We start from the raw sequence: 18,710 nt of genomic DNA on the forward strand, positions 1-18,710 counted from the left end.
CACCCTACTGGGCCAGGCAGGTCCCAGGATGCTGATGGAGAACTCTGAGGGTTGGGTCCAAACTGGTTCCACCCCTTGTAAGTGTGCACTCCCCTCCCTCACTCTGGCACCTTTGCTCCAGAGGGTGGCAGAGCTGGAGGGAGGCGTGCTGGAGCAGCCCCTGGTGCTGGCAGGCGTGCATGTGGTGCAGCCCTGGCACACCGTCAGAGCACCAGACCCTGCTTCTCGGGGCCGTCTGGCCTCCCTGCTCCATCCTGATGTGTGTGTGTTCCTGTGTGTGTGTATATATGTGTGTGTTCATAATTGGCTACCTGAAACAGCAGGCAAATACTCACTCTTGGTAGATCTTGTTCCTTGTCCTGACTGGCTTTCACTAATTTGCCTGTCATTCTCTTTGTTCTTGTTTCACCCCAACAGGAAAGCTAAGGGTGACTCACTTCATTTCTGAGTCAGCATCTTGCCTGGCCCGTGGGTGGCATTCTGAGTCTGGTGAATTTATGATTGTTTTTGAATGCCCTATGGCTCCCAAATCCACACCCCAGTTCTACTCAGGGTTTTATCAATACATGGTCTAGTCTATGTCTCCACCCTTATTCCTTTGTCCTTGGCTCCATGTGATATATATATATATATATATCAATCCCCTGCAGCTGCAATAGCCATTCCAGCTGCCCTTCAGGTTAAGCTTAGAGTTAAGTAGAACAGACACCAGTCCCCAGGCAGCCCCCAAGCTGCTTGGAACATTGCACAATTGGTTTTCTTTGATCACTCTGGATTGAGGGAGACAACTGGGGACTGATCAAGACTGCACTGTCCCAGGCAGGCGGAGGGTATAGGTAAGTAATACACGATGAAATTTCCTACCATTCTGTTCTGGATTTTTCCTAATTGTGTGTTCACTTTGTTGGTGTAGATCTTTGACTGTTTTCCAGAGATCTTAGGAAGTTTTTCAGCTGCTTTCTCTTTCTTTTCTTGCCTTTCCATGGGAGAGTTCAGTCCTCCTAGTTCACCATTTTGCTGACATCACTGTATTTGTTAAATTTTATTTAACTTCACCACACCCCCATATATCAGTGCATCACGATTTCCCTTACTCTTTCCAAGTTTGTTATAATTTATGTAGTTTATGCAGGAGACTCAGGTTCAATGCCTGGGTCAGGAAGATCCTCTGGTGAAGGAAATGGCAAGCCACTCCAGAATTCTTACCTGGAAAATCCCATGGATGGAGGAGCCTGGTGGGCTACACACCCCATGGGGTCGCAAACAGTCAGGCATGACTGAGAGACTAACACACATGTAGTTTATAGGGTTTTCTTTTGTGAATAATGTTGAACAAGTTAGTAAATTATGTAAAGTATGTATCAGTTACATCATGAGAGTACTCTGGGTGTGTGCTAAGTTGTTTTAGTCCCATCTGACTCTTTGCAACCCCATGGACTGTAGCCCGCCAGGCTCCTCTGTTCATGGGATTCTCCAGGCAAGAATACTGGAGTGGGTTGCCATGCCCTCCTTCAGAGGATCTTCCCAACCCAGGGATCGAACCCAGTGATCAAAACTTTACATCTCCTGCATTGGCAGGCAGGTTCTTTATCACTAGGGCCACCCGGAAAGTAAGTGTACTCTAAAAGTTATATAACTAAGTACAACACAGAAACACTCAGAGTCTCTTTGCACACTGCACATGGTATCCTAAAGCTGTTAATAATTAACTTTCAATAAACGCTTTGCCAAAATGTCTGGTTTAGGTATCCTGTTCAAGATTTCACCACTGTCAGGTCTGTAAAGCAAAATAATTTTGCTGGTGGGAAATATAAAAAGGAAAATTTACTTTCATTTGAAGTTTTGATTCTTTATTAAGGGATAATATTTTCAAAAATGCTGTTATCACTTTTACATTTTGTGACTTGTGTATGTGTGCTGTTTGTACTGTAAGATAGTTGTTTCAGTTTATGTTTGATTGAGATTGGGCCTATAATAGAAAATAAAAAAGATTGGTGTGTGGAAATTTCTAGTTTAACTAATGGTCATTAATTGCTCAGTCAATCTCACTTTATATAATACTTTAGATTATATTGATAAAAAAAATCAAACAAGGTAACTCTCTGACTCCTTGGGCATTAGTTTAATTACACTTCTCCTACAATGCATCAGTAAACATTGGACAGTGCAGCTGGAGTGTTATCTTTTTGTTATTTATAACCTCTGAAGGCAGAAGAAAAAATCAATCTGCTTTCTCAGAGGAACAACAGACAATGGATCCCAAAAGCCAGAAGGTGAAGCTTAATGATGGCCACTTCATTCCTGTCCTTGGATTTGGAACCTATGCACCTCCAGAGGTAACAGTACTGGTTGTGGGCTGAGATATAAATAGTAGTGGATGTGACAGCAGAAGAGACTTGGGTTGTCAAGCACTGAGCTCCTGTGTGACTCTGGGAGGATCATGTGGTTCCACTAACCAGGCTAGAACCACACCCTGTGAAAGGGGAGAGAGCATCCAGTCTCCACTCTGCATCAGGGTCTGAGGCTTTGCTCACCTGCAGATTACTCTGGGTTCCCCTCCAGTTTCCGTCTCTTTTCCAGCTTGGCAGAAGAGGTGAGGCTCGGCTGGAGAACACTGTCAGCTGCTTTGCTTTAAGGGTGATTGCAATGGTGGGGTTTCTCTGTAGATTTTATTAGTTCAAGAACTCTTTCTTCCTTCCAAAAAGATATGACCCAGAGAAGTTTTTAGGTGGAAGGTCCTGAAGATGAGGTGTTTGAAAAATAATGGGAGAAAACTGTTTTTCTACTGTGGGGTACCTAATAGGTGCCAGGGCAGAAACACTCCATCTGTGTTTTGCCCTGTGCTTCTGTTTCTGCTTGGAAACTTCTTCTGATGGGAACTATAGTATCATTTGAGGTGATAAGATGCAATCTTACAGGCCAGGTTTTGTAATGTATCTTTGTGTTTCATAATGTGGTTTTATTTAAATATTGTTTCCAGCGCTGGGATATAAAAGAGGAGCTAGTGGACAAGTCTCTATGCTGTAACCAGAAAATTTGCTATCCATCTTGTGTTTATAGTATGTAGTTGTGACAATGGACTGGTCCTTAAACTTTGAGCCTCATAGTTTTCATCTATAAAACTGATGGAAATAATTAGACATATTTTGGAAACAGAAGCCAGTACTTTGTAGTACAAATTGGGGTGAGGGGAGGGAAGAGTCAAGACTGTTACTGAAGCTCATTGGGTTCATTCCTTGGTATACACACAAATACCCAAGCATTTAAGAAAATCCAGGACTAACCCTAACAGAGAGAAGCTACACCAACTATCTACCTCCTTGAAACAGGAACGAGTCTGAATCACATAAAAAGAAATGGAATATTATTCAATATTAAAAACAAAATTAATCCTGTCATTTCCAACCACACAGATGAACTGGGAGAACATTAAGCTAAGTGTAATAAGCCATAAACAGAAAGACAATGACTGTATGATCTCCTTATAGGTGGAATCTAAAAAAGTGGAACTCATAGAAGAAAGAGTAGGGTATGGTGACCAGAAACTGGGGACAAGTCTAGGAAAAATGAAAAGATGTTGGTCAAGGGTACAGACTATCAGTCCTAAGATGAATAAGTCTGAACACCTGATGTGTAGCACGGTGACTATAGTTAAAGACAATGGGCTATAACTTGAGATTTTATAGAGTCTAGACCTTAAATTTTCTTACAAACATACCTTAAATTTAAGTGTGTGAGGTGATGGATCTGTTGCCTAGGTTGATTGTGGTAATCATTAGCAATGTATACTTATATGAAAACATCACTTTATTCAACATATATGCTTTTTATTTGGTGTATTCTGTGTGGCTTCACTGGGAGACAAAAGTCTTGGAAGTTTTCACATGGTTCTTGATGCTTTTGCCAGGCATTTTACGCCTTCATTGATTTTGCTTCAAACAGCTCACAGTATAAATCTTATCCATGACTATAACTTTATGCGAGTCCTTTGGGTTTTCCAGCAGATCACTGAACCTGGAGGTTGTCTTGGGGTCCTCTGAGGCCTGTGATCAGCCACTGGCCATCTGGAATTGAAGGGTTCCTTGGTGCCCATTTAATCACTGGCCAGGAACATTCAGAGAAACTGCCATGAGTTCATCACAACACTTACAGAATGAACCAAAAGCACAAAGAAATGTTGATTCTTAGGAAGATAAATCTTGCTCCTTAGCAATCTCTTGGTCATGTAGATATTCAACTTTTACCTTGTTGCTTATGTAGGCTGCTAAGAGGGAAGCTCTGGAAATCACCAAATTCGCTGTAGAGATTGGGTTCCGCCATATCGACTGTGCTCATGTGTACCAAAATGAAGAGCAAGTTGGCCAGGCCATTCGAAGCAAGATTGCAGATGGCACTGTGAAGAGAGAAGACATATTCTACACCTCAAAGGTGCTGTGTGTTGAGTGTGTGCACATGTGTGCAAGTGATTTGCCCAGGTGACAGTTAATTAATAGGATCATTGTTTGGTGAAAGATTGTTTAGTGAACTATTCTTACATACATTCCTGAAGTATTAGAGTTCCCTGGTGGTTCAGTGGTTAAGACTTGGTGATTTAATGCCATGAGCCAAGATCTATCCTTGGTCAAGGAAGTAATATCCCACAAGCCAAGTGGTACAGAAAAAAAGTTACCTAAAGTGTTATTGATACAACTTCCATTCTTTAACCTCTTGCAGCTTTGGTTAACTTCCCTTCGACCAGAGTTGGTCCAACCAGCCTTGGAAAAATCACTGAAAACTCTTCAACTGGACTATGTTGATCTCTATATTATTCATATTCCAGTGGCTCTGAAGGTTAGAACTTTGTGTGATCACATAATTTTGTATCTTGTGTTAGAATGTGCATCAACTTGCTTGGATGGTTGAATGAAGATTTTTCTTAGTAGGTTGTAGGGATGGTTACACTAGAGTAGAATCTCCCAAATAATTATTTGTGATCATTTTTTTACTGAGTTTCTTTGAATCCCTTACAAGACTCCCAGGGAAAGGTGTTAAATAATCTGAGTTATTCTGCCTGAAAAGCTTGGGAAATAAGCCAGTTCTGCACACAGTCCTCGTTATGACTGTGAGTCTCTGGGTATTCATGAACCAAGAGTTTGGTGCAGCCATGGTGAGCATGACACTGCCTTACATTGAACATGATGAGTTTATCTTGTCTTTCATACTTTTAAGTTGAGCAGATTTGGTGGTGCTCCCTCTGGGTGCATCTAAACCTCATACCTTTATAGGGACTTAGAAGACCTTGCCTACACTCTTGCCTGTCTTCAGGATGATGTTTGTAGATTGCACTTAGCCAATAAGAACAGTTTACTTACAATTCTTGATTTCAAGTTATAGAAATCAACTCAAGTCATCTGATGCAAAATCGCTTAGTGGACTATGTAGATGGCAAGTCCCAGTCACAGATAGATTTTAGGAGTTTTAGAACTTTTTGGAAACGTCTCCGAATTTCTATCCCTTATCATGGCGTTACTCATGGTATGCTTTATGTTTACTGAACATTTTCCATTGGTGGCAAATATGGCTTCAGGGCAGTTCAAGGCTCATGGTCACGAATTTGAGAGCTTGTCTGGATTTTCCACATTCCATATCCAACTAACTTGAGCCTTGCTGGTTCATATGCCTGCCCTAGGGCATCTGATCCTCAGGGGGAAAAGAAAGTGATTGCAATATTTATGCTGGAAATGAAGCCCATGTAACTTACTACCAGTTCTAGCTCAAGAGAGACATTTCAAAATAGAGAAGTACAAGTAACAGACAAATATCACAGAAATCACTGTGAGTCACTTTTAGGACCTAGAAAAATTATATTTATTACAACATATATTAAGTATAAGAGATAAGAATAAGCCTCTCTCCTAAAGACACTGCTTACAACTCCATAGACAAATCACTTTGCAGATATTAGTATCTAGAAAGTTGTAAACCTAACTCATGGATGTTTAATTCCTGATGCCTGTCAGCCTGGATAAATATTGGGAAATTGTTTTGTGACATCTCTAAAATGTCTGCTTTTGTTCCAGCCAGGGGAGGAATTATTTCCAAAAGATGAAAATGGAAAACTGATATTTGACTCAGTGGATCTCTGTCTTACTTGGGAGGTGAGTCCAGGGAGGAGAGAACCAGGGAGGAGCCAGGAGAGGGGCAACCTCTTTCATTTCCTCCACCTGTAAGAATGGGCTGTGGACCATCAGACTCAGCAGTTCATGAATCTAAGGGTGGTGATGTTGAGGTTGTGGGGAGGAAACCATTGCCGAAATGTTCACAGAGAGGAACGAAGGAGTAGAATATGGGACAGTGCAGACAGGTATCTCTTTCCTTCCATGTGATATGTCTTCTCTAGGGTTTTTTCTAAGGAGACAGTAATTCTTCTTGTGTCATGACTTTTTCCACTGTTTTCTTCTTGATAATCAATGCTAATTCTTGATGGATGATGGTGATTACCGATGTTTTTCAGCATTTATTCTTGCTCTATCATTCCATGTAATTTTTCACCACCCCTCCCTCCCAGGCCCTGGAGAAATGCAAGGATGCAGGGCTGGCCAAATCCATCGGGGTGTCCAACTTCAACCACAAGCAGCTGGAGAAGATCCTGAACAAGCCGGGGCTCAAGTACAAGCCCGTCTGCAACCAGGTGAGCTGCTCGGCTCCTCTCCCTCCTGCTCTCAGAACCTCCTTCTTGCCCTGGAGCCTGATGTCTGTCTGTCCTCCCCTCCTGTTCATCCAACCTTTGTGGACAGAAGATTCTAGAGCACAGACCCTCTGTCTGGATGGTGTGACTAGAACCCAGAATGGTATCCCTTGTCTGATAAATTTGGGTGGAAAAGGTGGGGAAAGCTTCCAGGTAAATTATGGGTAGAACCCAGGGGCATTTTTTCTGAGATGAAAGCATGAACAGAAATTGGACTGGAAAGTGCCTTGTAGCAAAACATGTATAGGAAGGAAAACCATGAAAAGATGGAATGGGAAGTAAATAAAAAAGACAAATCATGTAAGACTGGCTTAAGAATTTGTGTGGAGTTTTGATCACAATAAACTGTGGAAAATTCTAAAAGAGAAGGGAAACCAGACCACCTGACCCACCTCTTGAGAAACCTGTATTCAGGTCAGGAAACAACAGTTAGAACTGGACATGGAACAACAGACTGGTTCCAAATAGGAAAAGGAGTACGACAAGGCTGTATATTATCACCCTGCTTATTTAACTTATATGCAGGGTACATCATGAGAAACACTGGGCTGGAAGAAGCACAAGTTGGTATCAAGATTGCCAGGAGAAATATCAATAACCTCAGATATGCAGATGACACCACCCTTATGGCAGAAAGTGAAGATCAACTAAAAAGCCTCTTGATGAAAGTGAAAGAGGAGAGTGAAAGTGTTGGCTTAAAGCTCAACATTCAGAAAACTAAGATCGTGGCATTTGGTCCCATCACTTCATGGGAAACAGATGGGGACACAGTGGAAACAGTATCAGACTTCACTTTTTTGGGCTCCAAAATCACTGCAGATGGTGATTGCAGCCATGAAATTACAAGACACTTACTCCTTGGAAGGAAAGTTATGACCAACCTAGATAGCATATTAAAAAGCAGAGACATTACTTTGCCAACAAAGGTCCGTCTAGTCAAGGGTATGGTTTTTTCAGTGGTCATGTATGGATGTGAGAGTTGGACTGTGAACAAAGCTGAGCACCGAAGAATTGGTGCTTTTGAACTGTGGTGTTGGAGAAGACTCTTGAGAGTCCCTTGGACTGCAAGGAGATCCAACCAGTCCATCCTAAAGGAGATCAGTCCTGGGTGTTCATTGGAAGGACTGATGCTGAAACTCCAATACTTTGGCCACCTCATGCAAAGAGTTGACTCATTGGAATGGACCCTGATGCTGGGAGGGATTGGGGGCAAGAGAAGGGGATGACAGAGGATGTGATGGCTGGATGGCATCACCGACTCAATGGACATGAGTTTGAGTAAACTCCAGAGTTGGTGATGGACAGGGAGGCCCGGCCTGCTGCAATTCATTGGGTCGCAAAGAGTCGGACACGACTGAGTGACTGAATTGAACTTGATGGCTAAATCCTTAGTCTTGGTGGTCTCATCCTTTATGGGCCTTCAACAGGGAGCACAGTAGAAAAGAATGTGCTGGGGATGATGAAAACTGTCTAGGTTAGAGGGCGAAGTTAAAGGTTCATGGTAATACTAACAGTAGATGAAATATTTACTCTGAAACTTTTACTCAGATGTAGAGCCCATATTTTGATTACTCAATCTTGGACTTGTTCTCCCATCCATTTCCATCATAAAATTAAGTATATAAACACACTTTTCTCTATTTCAGTCTTGCTGTTAATATTTCAAGTTTCCAGTTAATGTTATAGTTTTTCCCTCAGCATTTTTTAACCTTTTAATATTTCTCTGTCCTGTTAATATTACCTTTGCATATAATCTGACACTGTTCTCTTTGGGCCTTCTACAGGTGGAATGTCACCCTTATCTCAATCAGAGCAAACTGTTGGACTTCTGCAAGTCACATGATATCGTTCTTGTTGCCTTTGGTGCTCTGGGATCCCAACGAGTAAAAGAATGGTACTGAATCCTATTGAAGACAACTGGAATTTTCCCTGAAATTCAATTTTTGATGAAATAGTTTACATTTTATGGTACTCAGATAGCTCTCATAGGCAGCGGGGAGAGCGGGGAGGGATGGAATGAATTCTCCTCTTTTGTAATCCCATCACCCAACCTGTTTTTCCACATATATGAGCTTGTTGATTCATCAGTAATAAATGTCTGCATTAAAATCTACATATAGTCCCCCAGTTGAGACCAGAGACACATTATGTCATGATTTACTTATTTATTAACCAAGGAACACATTTCTAAAAATAGATGTTCCAAGCCTCTTATCTTATGTCTAAAATTAGGATAATAATATGTAACTCATAGATCAATCATGATAGAAAAAATTTTGATGAACCATTTTTGTAAACATCTATAGTAGAATAATGATGAAATAATGTGTCTTATTTTGAGATGTCTCAATTAGTACCTTAGAAAAGTGAAATTTAAAAAAGATCCCTGTTTTTTTTTTTTTTAAATTTTGTTTCTCTATTCATGCTGTTGATAATAGAAGAAAAACAACCTCTCAGATTTAAAGAATAATCCATGAGTTTGGCAGTCCTGGTCTCAACTCAATAATGCATCCGAATCACCTGCAGAGCCCTGTAAACACAGAATGGGAGGTTACACATTTGAGGTCCTGATTCAGTTTGCCTTCATCTAAGCCATGGAATTTGCCTTCATCTAAGCCATGGAATCTTACAAGATCCCAAGTGGTGCTGACGCTATTGGTCCATGGACCACACTTTGAGAAGCCCTGTCTACAGTTGATCTTTCTGGTCTGTTTGGGAAGCTGAGACAAATGAGTCTCAGCTCCTCAGAATTTCTGAATTTCCTTCCAGGGTGAACCTGAACCACCCCGTTCTCTTGGAGGACCCAGTTCTCTCTGCCATTGCCCAAAAGCACAAGCAAACCCCAGCTCTAGTTGCCCTTCGCTACCAAATACAACGTGGGGTTGTGGTTCTGACCAAGAGTTTCAACAAGAAGCGGGTCAAAGAGAACATGCAGGTGATGATGAGCAGGGCTGTGGGCAGAGGGCTCCTAGGGAATATCCTTCACGAGGGTCATTCTATGTCCATCTCTTAAGACTTTCCTTGAGTCAAGATGAGTTACTTGTTCTTCCCCATTCATGAAAGCCTTGTGTGTATTCCTGGTGGTTTTCTCCACCTGATGTGACAACAGGAGAGTTGGCATGGCTGGAGAGAGTTATGGCTGGACAGAAAACAGAGATTTTTAACTCCAGTGCTATGTCTCCAATTTATTCTGTCATGTTGTACAAGTGATATTTTATTGTCTTTGTTTTCAATTGATGAAATTGCATTAAGTGATTTTTTTTTAGACTGTTTTGTGTGTTTTACAGACTGAGTGACTGAGAAAAAAGTGAAATTTGTTCCTCACAGTTCTAAAGCTGGAGGTCTGAAGTCAGGTTGCCCGTGTGGTCAGGGGAGGGTCTTCTTCCAGGTCAGAGGCTTCTCCTTGTACCTGGTGGAAGGGCCACAGAGCTGTCCCAAGGCTCTTATATGATATTTTTAAAATATCATTCATGAGGGCTGCACAATCATGTCCCAATCACCTCTTAAAAACTCCTTTTCTAACACCATCAAGATGTGAATTTGGGGGCACACATTTATGGCAGTGATCTCTAACCTCCTTTTTTAAATTAAATTATTTATTTTAATTGGAGGTTAATTGCTTTATAATATTATAGTGGTTTTTGCCATACCTTGACATGAATCAGCCATGGGTGTACATGCGTTTCCCATCCTGAACTCCCCTCCCACCTCTCTCCCCATCCCATCCCTCAGGGTAACCCCAGTGCACCAGCCCTGAGCACCCTGTCTCATGCATTGAACCTGGACTGGCGATCTGTTTCACATATGACACTATACATGTTTCAATGCTATTCTCTCAAGTCATCCCACCCTCACATTCTCCCACAGAGCCCAAAAGACTGTTCTTTACATCTGTTTCTCTTTTGCTGTCTCACATATGGAGTCATTGTTACCATCTTTCTAAATTCCATATATATGCGTTAGTATACTGTATTGGTGTTTTTCTTTCTGACTTACTTCACTCTGTATAATAGGCTCCAGTTTCACCCACCTCATTAGAAATGATTCAAATGCATTCCTTTTAATAGCCGAGTAATATTCCATTGTGTATATGTACCACAACTTTCTTGTCCATTCTTCCGCCGATGGACATCTAGGTTGCCTCCGTGTTCTGCCTCTTGTAAACAGTGCTGCAATGAACACTGGGGAAAACATGTCTCTCAATTCTGATTTCCTCAGTGTGTATGCCCAGCAGTGGGATTGCTGGGTCATATGGCAGTTGTATTTCTGTTATTCTAAGGAATCTCCACTCTGTTCTCCATAGTGGCTATACTAGTTTGCATTCCCACCAACAGTGTGAGAGGGTTCCCTTTTCTCCACACCCTCTCCAGCTGTTTTGTTGTTTGTAGACATTTTGATAGCAGCCATTCTGACCAGCGTAAGATGGTACGTCATGGTGGTTTTGATTTGCATTTCTCTGATAATGAGTGATGTTGAGCATCTTACCATGTGCTTGGGGGTAATGAGTGATGTTGAGCATCTTTCCATGTGTTTGGTAGCCATCTGTATGCCTTTGGAGAAATGTCTGTTTAGTTCTTTGGCCCCATTTTTTTTTAGTTGGTTGTTTATTTTTTGGGAATTGAGCTGCATGAGCTGCTTATATCTTTGAGATTAATTATTTGTCAGTTGCTTCATTTGCTATGATCTTTTCCCATTCTGAAGGGTGTCTTTTCACCTTGCTTAGAGTTTCCTTCATTGTTCAAAAACTTTTATGTTTAATTAGGTCCATTTGTTTATTTTTGCTTTTATTTCCATTACTCTGGGAGGTGGGTCATAGAGGATCCTGCTGTGATTTATGTCAGAGAGTGTTTTGCCTATGTTTTCCTCTAGGATTTTTATGGTTTCTGGCCTTACATTTAGATCTTTAATCCACTTTGAGTTTACTTTTCTGTATGGTGTTAGAAAGTGTTCTAGTTTGATTCTTTTACAAGTGGTTGACGAGTTTCTCCAGCACCACTTGTTAAAGAGATTGTCTTTTCTCCATTGTATATTCTTGCCTCCTTTGTCAAAGATAAGGTGTCCATAGGTGCATGGATTTATCTCTGGGCTTTCTATTTTGTCCCATTGATCTAGATTTCTGTCTTTGTGCCAGTACCATACTGTCTTAATGACTGTAGCTTTGTAGTATAGCCTGAAGTCAGGCAGGTTGATTCCTCCAGTTCCATTATTCTTTCTCAAGATTGTTTGGCTATTTGAGGTTTTTTGTGTTTCCATACAAATTGTGAAATTATTTGTTCTAGTTCTCTGAAAAATACCATTGGTAGCTTGATAGGGATTGCACTGAATCTATAGATTGCTTTGGGTAGTATACTCATTTTCACTACATTGATTCTTCCAGTACACGAACTTGGTGTATTTCTCCATCTATTTGTGTCATCTTTGATTTCTTTCATCAGTGTTTTATAGTTTTCTATATATAGGGTTTTGCTTCTATAGGTAGATTTATTTCTAAGTATTTGATTCTTTTCTTTGCAATGGTGAATGGAATTGTTTCCTTAATTTCTCTTTCTGTTTTCTCATTGTTAGTGTATAGTAATGCAAGGGATTTCTGTGTGTTAATTTTATGTCCTGCAACTTTATGATATTCACTGATTAGCTCTAGTAATATTGGATTTATTTTGTATTTCCATGAATCCTGTAAGGTTTCACTTCACACACTTAATCTCCTTGAGTTTCTGCTGTTGCAGAGTTCCTGTTCTAGACTGTGCCTATTATTGCTAAGCTGTCTGTGTTTTGATTTCTGTATAGGAGACCATTATTGTACCCTTAGCATAGCTGTACAGGAAGCTGTTCCCAGTTTTAGGATTTAATGCAGAGATCATTTTTGCATCTCTTGATTCTGTGATTTGACAGTCCACAATGTTTGACAATCCACAGTGTTAGCCAGCACTCAGCTAAGCTGTTGTCCTGTAGGCTTGGCATTTTTGTTCATTTGCAGTTCAGTGCTTTACCAGGTGGAAGTGACTCTTGTCAGAGGAGCTTGCACGCTTCTCTGTGTATATATATTCATATATATTTGGCTACACTGTGACAACTATCTCAGGACAGCCCTATGATCCCAAGCAAGTCAGTCAGTTCAGTTACTCAGTCAGGTCTGACTCTTTGCACCCCCATGGATTGCAGGATGCCAGGCTTCCCTGTCCATCACCAACTCCCAGAGTTTACTCAAATTCATGTCCATCAAGTCGGTGATGCCATCCAACCATCTCATCCTCTGTCCTCCCCTCCTCCTGACTTCAATCTTTTCCAGCATCAGGGTCTTTTCTAATGAGTCAGCTCTTTGCATCAGGTGGCCAAAGTATTGGAGTTTAGCTTCAGCATTAGTCCTTCCAAAGAATGGAAGGATTCTTCCATTCCTTCCAGGAATGATTTCCTTTATGATTGACTGGTTTTACCTCCTTGCAGTCCAAGAGACTCTCAAGAGTCTTCTCCAACACCACAGTTCAAAAACATCAATTATTCAGCACTCTGCTTTCTTTAGAGTCCAACTCTCACATCCATACATGACTACTGGAAAAACCATAGCTTTGACTAGGTGGACCTTTGTCAGAAAACTGATGTCTCTGATTTTTAATATGCTGTCTAGGTTTATCATAGCTTTTCTTCCAAGGAGCAAGTGTCTTTAATTTCCCAATTATGATCCCAAGCTAAGGAGTAGAAAAAAATCCTCTTCATGTCTAGGCTCAGAATTAACTCACCATTTCTTCTGGCAAATTTAACTGCCCAATGTAAGTTATGGGTCAGGCCAAGTGAAGGGTCAATTATATGGTCCCCTGAAAAATTGTTTTTGTGTTTGCTTTCAAATTCGGCTCTGAAATACACCTGGAACTGATTTTCTAATATGATATAAAATGATTACCTGTATATATATATTTATTTATTTAAATGGAAATCTAAGTGTTCACATTTTCCGCAGATTTTCACTGCCAACACTGTCATATATCAAATGTTCATAAATACATTTCTGGCCTATTTAACTATACAGTTTTCTGTACTCTGTTACAAAAGTATAAAATAAGTGCTGCTTCTCAGCATGGTATATTCTTCTTCTTAAAGGCTATCTTGAATGCTTTTGACTACGTATTTCTTATTTCAAACTTAGTATCACTTTACTGAATTCCACAAAATAATATGTGTTTAAGTCTTTGGTTCATGTTGCACTGAAACACTACATCACTTTGGAGAAAATGAATTTCTTGATAAAATTGAGCTTTCTGTTTCAAAATTATGATATGAATTTTTAATTATTTAGGTGTTCTCTAATGTCTTAAACACTTTTCATAATTTTCTCCACAAATGCATTTACATAAAGTTTTTTTTGATTCAATTATAGGTAATGAGTAAGTTTGATATCAGATTCTTGAATAGGCTTTCATGGAGGAGCCTTCTTCTGACACTGCTTCAGCTGAATGCTGTTACTCTTAGGGCATGTTGGGGAGAGTTAATCAGTCTAATGTTAGCTCAGGTTCAGTATTGAGTCAGGAGTGTCCAACAAACATGCTTGGTAAAAGAAGATTTTAATTTGTTTGTTTTTTCAAGTGATCCACCTAGAAGGATAAGGGACTGATGCACTGTAACATTTGTGAGATGGACAGAGAAGGAGAGGGTGTGGGAAGGAGAGGTGAGAACTCAGCAGAGGCTCCCAGGCTTGTTCACCTGGAAGCTGAGGACAGACAAGGCTTTCCTGTCCCCTCTTCTTGTCTCCATCCGGTAGGAAAGTCCTCCAGTTCCCAGGGGGATGCCAGTTCTTGGGGGAGTTAATGTGGTTCTTTCCTTTCTTCCAGGTGTTTGACTTTGAACTGAGTCCAGAAGATATGAAAGCAATTGATGGCCTCAACAGAAATAGACGATACTATGAATTTCTACCGTAAGTGACTTGCAGATGTTTCACACATATGTTACTTTCTGTAGCAGATGGTTCAGTAGGGGAACTAAACTTTTTAAAGCTAAATTCTTGGAAGACAGTCCTGATTTCCAGCATAGGAGTAGACCAGGGGCTTCCTGCAGACCTCACACCAGAGTTTTCCTCTAGGGGTTCATCTTTGACCAACAGAAATGTGATTGGAACCCAGAACAGCACATCAATAAAATCCCGAGTTCACATCATAGTGAATTCACTGCTTTATGCTCCTGATCCCTATGCCTGGTGTACATCCTCTCAGGGCCGAGAGAATCAGGAAACAGATGGCACAGTGTCTGCAGCCCAGTATTCTTTCAGGGACTTGTGAACTTATTTCATCTTTAATTCTTTTTACATCAGGGAAAAATAATTATATTTTTAATAAATATATAATAATGAATCCATCATGCATTACATTCATGTTTTGTTGTTTTTGTTTAATCTCTAAGTCCTGTATGACTCTCTACCCTCCCATGCTCTATAGCCCAACAGGCTCCTCTGTTCTTGGGATTTCCCAGGCAATAATACTGGAGTGGATTGCTGTTGCCTTCTCCAATGGATCTTGTGGCCCTAGGGATTGAACCCAGGTCTCCTGCTTGGCAGGTGGATCCTTAACCACTGAGCAACCTGGGAAGAAGACATTCATATTATGCCTAACAAAATTACAAAATGTATTGTTGATATTTTTTATGAAGAATGGTCCCATGAAATCCAATGTGCATCTGTGCTACGAAGTCACAGGGGGCCTGCTTCCACCGTGTCCCCTAAGTGTCTGGTGGATTTTGCATTTTTCTCCAAAACATCATCCATTTCTTTCAAATTGGTCTCTTAATTGGCCTTTTTCCCCTGTTGTAACTCCCACATCCTCATCCTTGTTATCTCACAAAGCTGAATTACCAGTAGATCATGAGCTTAACTGACCCTCCAGTGAGTGACTGCTGTGTCCTTAGCAGGACACACCCAGGTAAGATCATCTGGGTCTTCTGCTTTCTTGAGTAAAGACTCACACCTGTGTTGTATTTGTTCATCAGTGATCCATCCACTGCGGAGTCCCTACCTCCTGTACTTTGACTTAGTCACTAACATGGGATTCCAGCTGCCTAATTACTGCAGGAAGATGTCAATACTGAAGAGACAGATGATTGATCAAACAGGGAGAAGTTGGAAGGGAGTTTAGAGAGAAAGGAATATAAATTATTGGTAAAATGAAGATTTTGTTTCTAATAAAGGATCTCAAAACTCTCCCTATTGTTTGTAAAGCAGTATCATGCTTCTGAGAAAAGCCATGTTAAAAGAGAAAAGGTGGCAGGTTATTTTTCTGTACTTAGGGGTGCTTAAGTATAATTCTATGTTCTTCTTCATTAGGCTGTGAATGCCTAGACTTACTCATCTTTGTGGGCTCAGTTCAGCAGCACAGCTCCTGGCACTTGGAATAGCTCAGAATGCACTTTTTAATGAATTGAAAAGGACAAATTCAGAAAGAAAAATGAAAACATGGAAAAAAAGGAAAACAGCAGTAATACTAATTGCTGAGTAACAAGTGTTTTAATACATTATAAATTAAGAAAGCAATAATCCCACTTTGAGCTATATGATTATTCAGGAGCTTGTGGTAGCTCTCCAATAGATGACAAGTTCCAGGCACTCTGGATTTTTGGAGTGCTCATTTGCTTATCCATGGATGTATGAAAAAAGGCAGCTAATTTGTTCACTGTGCACCTTTTCATCATCTAGGGGCAGAAGTTTCACCTGTGTCTGAAATGATTGCTACAGTTACTGCCAGGTCTTGTGGTCTCATATAAATTGTAACCTGAGTCAAACTACCTGTCACTGTGAAGTGAATGTTACATGTGAATGTTGGGATTGGACGTGCAGGTGCAGTGTGCACATGGAGCAGACACCTGCGTGTGTGCTTGTCAGGGGAGAAGGAGGGATGTGTTTGTAGATTTAGAGTTTTAGCCCATCCTGACCACATCATAGAATAATGCTCTATGACAACATGACTGATTTAACAAGTGAATCTTCCTCCTTCTCTTTCAGTGGTGTTGGTCACCCTGAGTATCCATTCACTGAAGAATATTGACTCAAGTCTCACTGAGATTCTTTGAGAATTTCTTGCATCTAGGGTGGTGAAGACTTTTGTACTTGGTGGGGGTACTTAAATGAAGTGTCTGAACTTTTGAAAGCTTGCCTTTCTTTTTTAAAGAATAAAAAGTTCATGAAACAATAAAGACTTCAAATAAGAACTCTTGCTTCTGACCATTAAAATAATACCTCCAAATTATAGAAAATTTGGAAAATAGAAGGGACCAGATAAACATAAAGATCAGTTATGTTTACCCATTTAAAAAATACTTACTTTTGAAATATTTACCCTGTGATTTTCCTATACAAATATGCACATTTGTTTACTTACAAAGACAAATAAATTTCAATCAATAGGTTGTATACTTCTTTTGAAACTTAGCATAAGCATCTCGGTAAGCTAAAAGAGAGATTTTTAAAAAATGTTGGGCATCTAGGTTGCTTCCATGTCCTGGCTATTATAAACAGTGCTGCGATGAACATTGGGGTGCACGTGTCTCTTTCAGATCTGGTTTCCTCAGTGTGTATGCCCAGAAGTGGGATTGCTGGGTCATAACAGAAAAAGAGACACAGAAATACAAAACAGACTTTTGAACTCTGTGGGAGAATGTGAGGGTGGGATATTTCAAAAGAACAGCATGTATACTATCTATGGTGAAACAGATCACCAGCCCAGGTGGGATGCATGTGACAAGTGCTCGGGCCTGGTGCACTGGGAAGACCCAGAGGAATCGGGTGGAGAGGGAGGTGGGAGGGGGGGATGGGGATGGGGAATACGTGTAAATCTATGGCTGATTCATATCAATGTATGACAAAACCCACTGAAATGTTGTGAAGTAATTAGCCTCCAACTAATAAAAAAAAAATGTTGCTATATTTTGCTTCCTGTAAAGCAGTACATTTTACTCATTTATGTAATTTCTTAATCGTCTGCCCATGCTTAGCATTTTGATGAATCCTTACATATTTTGAGTTCGTTCATTGGTCATTCAGCAAAACTTTGTTGAACATTCTTTAGAAAGACATTGTTTCATCAAGAAATGTCAATAAGTGAAATAAATTCTTGAGTCATTAGTCTCGTGGAGAATGAGACTGTGAATGGTAGCAGGAGAATTTAGCTGTTAGAAATGAGTATGTGTCTGTTGAGATAGTTCTGCATAACGTCTTGCATTTCTGTACATCTATTAGGCAGAGACACCAACTACCCTTCATCCCACACAAATTTTCATTTCTGCAAAACAGCCTTGAAGATAGAGAGAGTGGTTCCTGGATTTCTCTGGAACAGAAAACGCTTTTGCCAGGAAGGAAGAGCGTTCTTGGAATATTTAAGGGCCAGCAAGTTGGCTGATGTGGGTGGAGTTTAGTGAGGTGGGGAGACAGGAGCTGAAGACAAGTCAGAGAACCGGTGGGGCAGGGGGTCCTTGTCACATAGGTTTTTAAAGGACTTTACTGTGAGGGAAATGGAGAAGGATATTTCCAGAACACTGCTCCTTGGGCCTCTCTCTGATAGTCGATGGCGACCCTGGCCTGTCCAGACGGCCTGCTGGTCTGAGCCGACTCTGTATCCCACACTGCCCACTCTGCCCAGCATGGGTGGCCCTCACCCTGGGGGGAGTAAACTGAATCCAGAGGCATTGAGGGGGCATCTGTGGGCCTGGGGGCACACGGGCTGCCCAGTAATCTGGCTGAGTCCTGGACAACGTCCAGCCGCCTCCCCAGCCTGTTCCAGGAGCAGGAGTGGGTGCATGTCTCAGGAGAGGAGTCAGGTTCCCAGGCCTCCTGTGGGTCCACCTGGGATCACAGTAGCTGCGGGGCTGTGACCTCCTGGGGTCGTCCCAGGGCTGCAGTGCCCAGTGTGTGGTGTGCACAGGCCTCTCCAGGGAGGACCTGTGAGCCCCTGTTCCTCCTCCTCGTCTGGGGCACTCCTGTGGGCTCAGTCCTGATCTGACGGCTTCTCTT

General features: G+C 41.1%; 2 protein-coding genes across 4 annotated transcripts in view; both read left to right on the forward strand.

Moving 5' to 3' along the window:
* The window catches only part of LOC122448512 (prostaglandin F synthase 1-like), a 54,492-nt gene that overhangs the window by 17,902 nt on the left and 17,880 nt on the right, over positions 1–18,710 (forward strand). The gene's annotated exons all lie outside the window — the stretch shown is intronic.
* On the forward strand, positions 603–16,912 carry LOC122448511 (dihydrodiol dehydrogenase 3-like). Of its 3 annotated transcripts, none has more exons than XM_043479857.1 (10): positions 626–836; positions 2,239–2,336; positions 4,261–4,428; positions 4,714–4,830; positions 6,060–6,137; positions 6,548–6,670; positions 8,512–8,621; positions 9,497–9,662; positions 14,551–14,633; positions 16,707–16,912. In XM_043479857.1, the coding sequence occupies exons 2-10, from the start codon at positions 2,253–2,255 to the stop codon at positions 16,747–16,749; spliced, it is 972 nt and encodes a 323-aa protein (XP_043335792.1). In that variant the 5' UTR covers positions 626–836; positions 2,239–2,252; the 3' UTR covers positions 16,750–16,912. The 3 variants fall into 3 exon arrangements, 2 of the variants coding, with proteins under 2 accessions (XP_043335792.1, XP_043335791.1); XM_043479856.1 differs by having other exon boundaries at positions 632–836; positions 2,209–2,336; XR_006271642.1 differs by lacking the exon at positions 9,497–9,662 and having other exon boundaries at positions 603–836; positions 2,209–2,336.

The sequence above is a fragment of the Cervus canadensis genome, chromosome 10 (genome assembly GCF_019320065.1).
Source record: "Cervus canadensis isolate Bull #8, Minnesota chromosome 10, ASM1932006v1, whole genome shotgun sequence".
Taxonomy (NCBI): domain Eukaryota; kingdom Metazoa; phylum Chordata; class Mammalia; order Artiodactyla; family Cervidae; genus Cervus; species Cervus canadensis.

Coding starts and splice junctions, on each gene's coding strand:
- LOC122448511 (XM_043479857.1), top strand. CDS start 2,253: ATGGATCCCAAAAGCCAGAAGGTGAAGCTTAATGATGGCCACTTCATT. Junction 2,337..4,260: donor GAACCTATGCACCTCCAGAG/GTAACAGTACTG, acceptor TTGCTTATGTAG/GCTGCTAAGAGGGAAGCTCT. Junction 14,634..16,706: donor CGATACTATGAATTTCTACC/GTAAGTGACTTG, acceptor CTTCTCTTTCAG/TGGTGTTGGTCACCCTGAGT.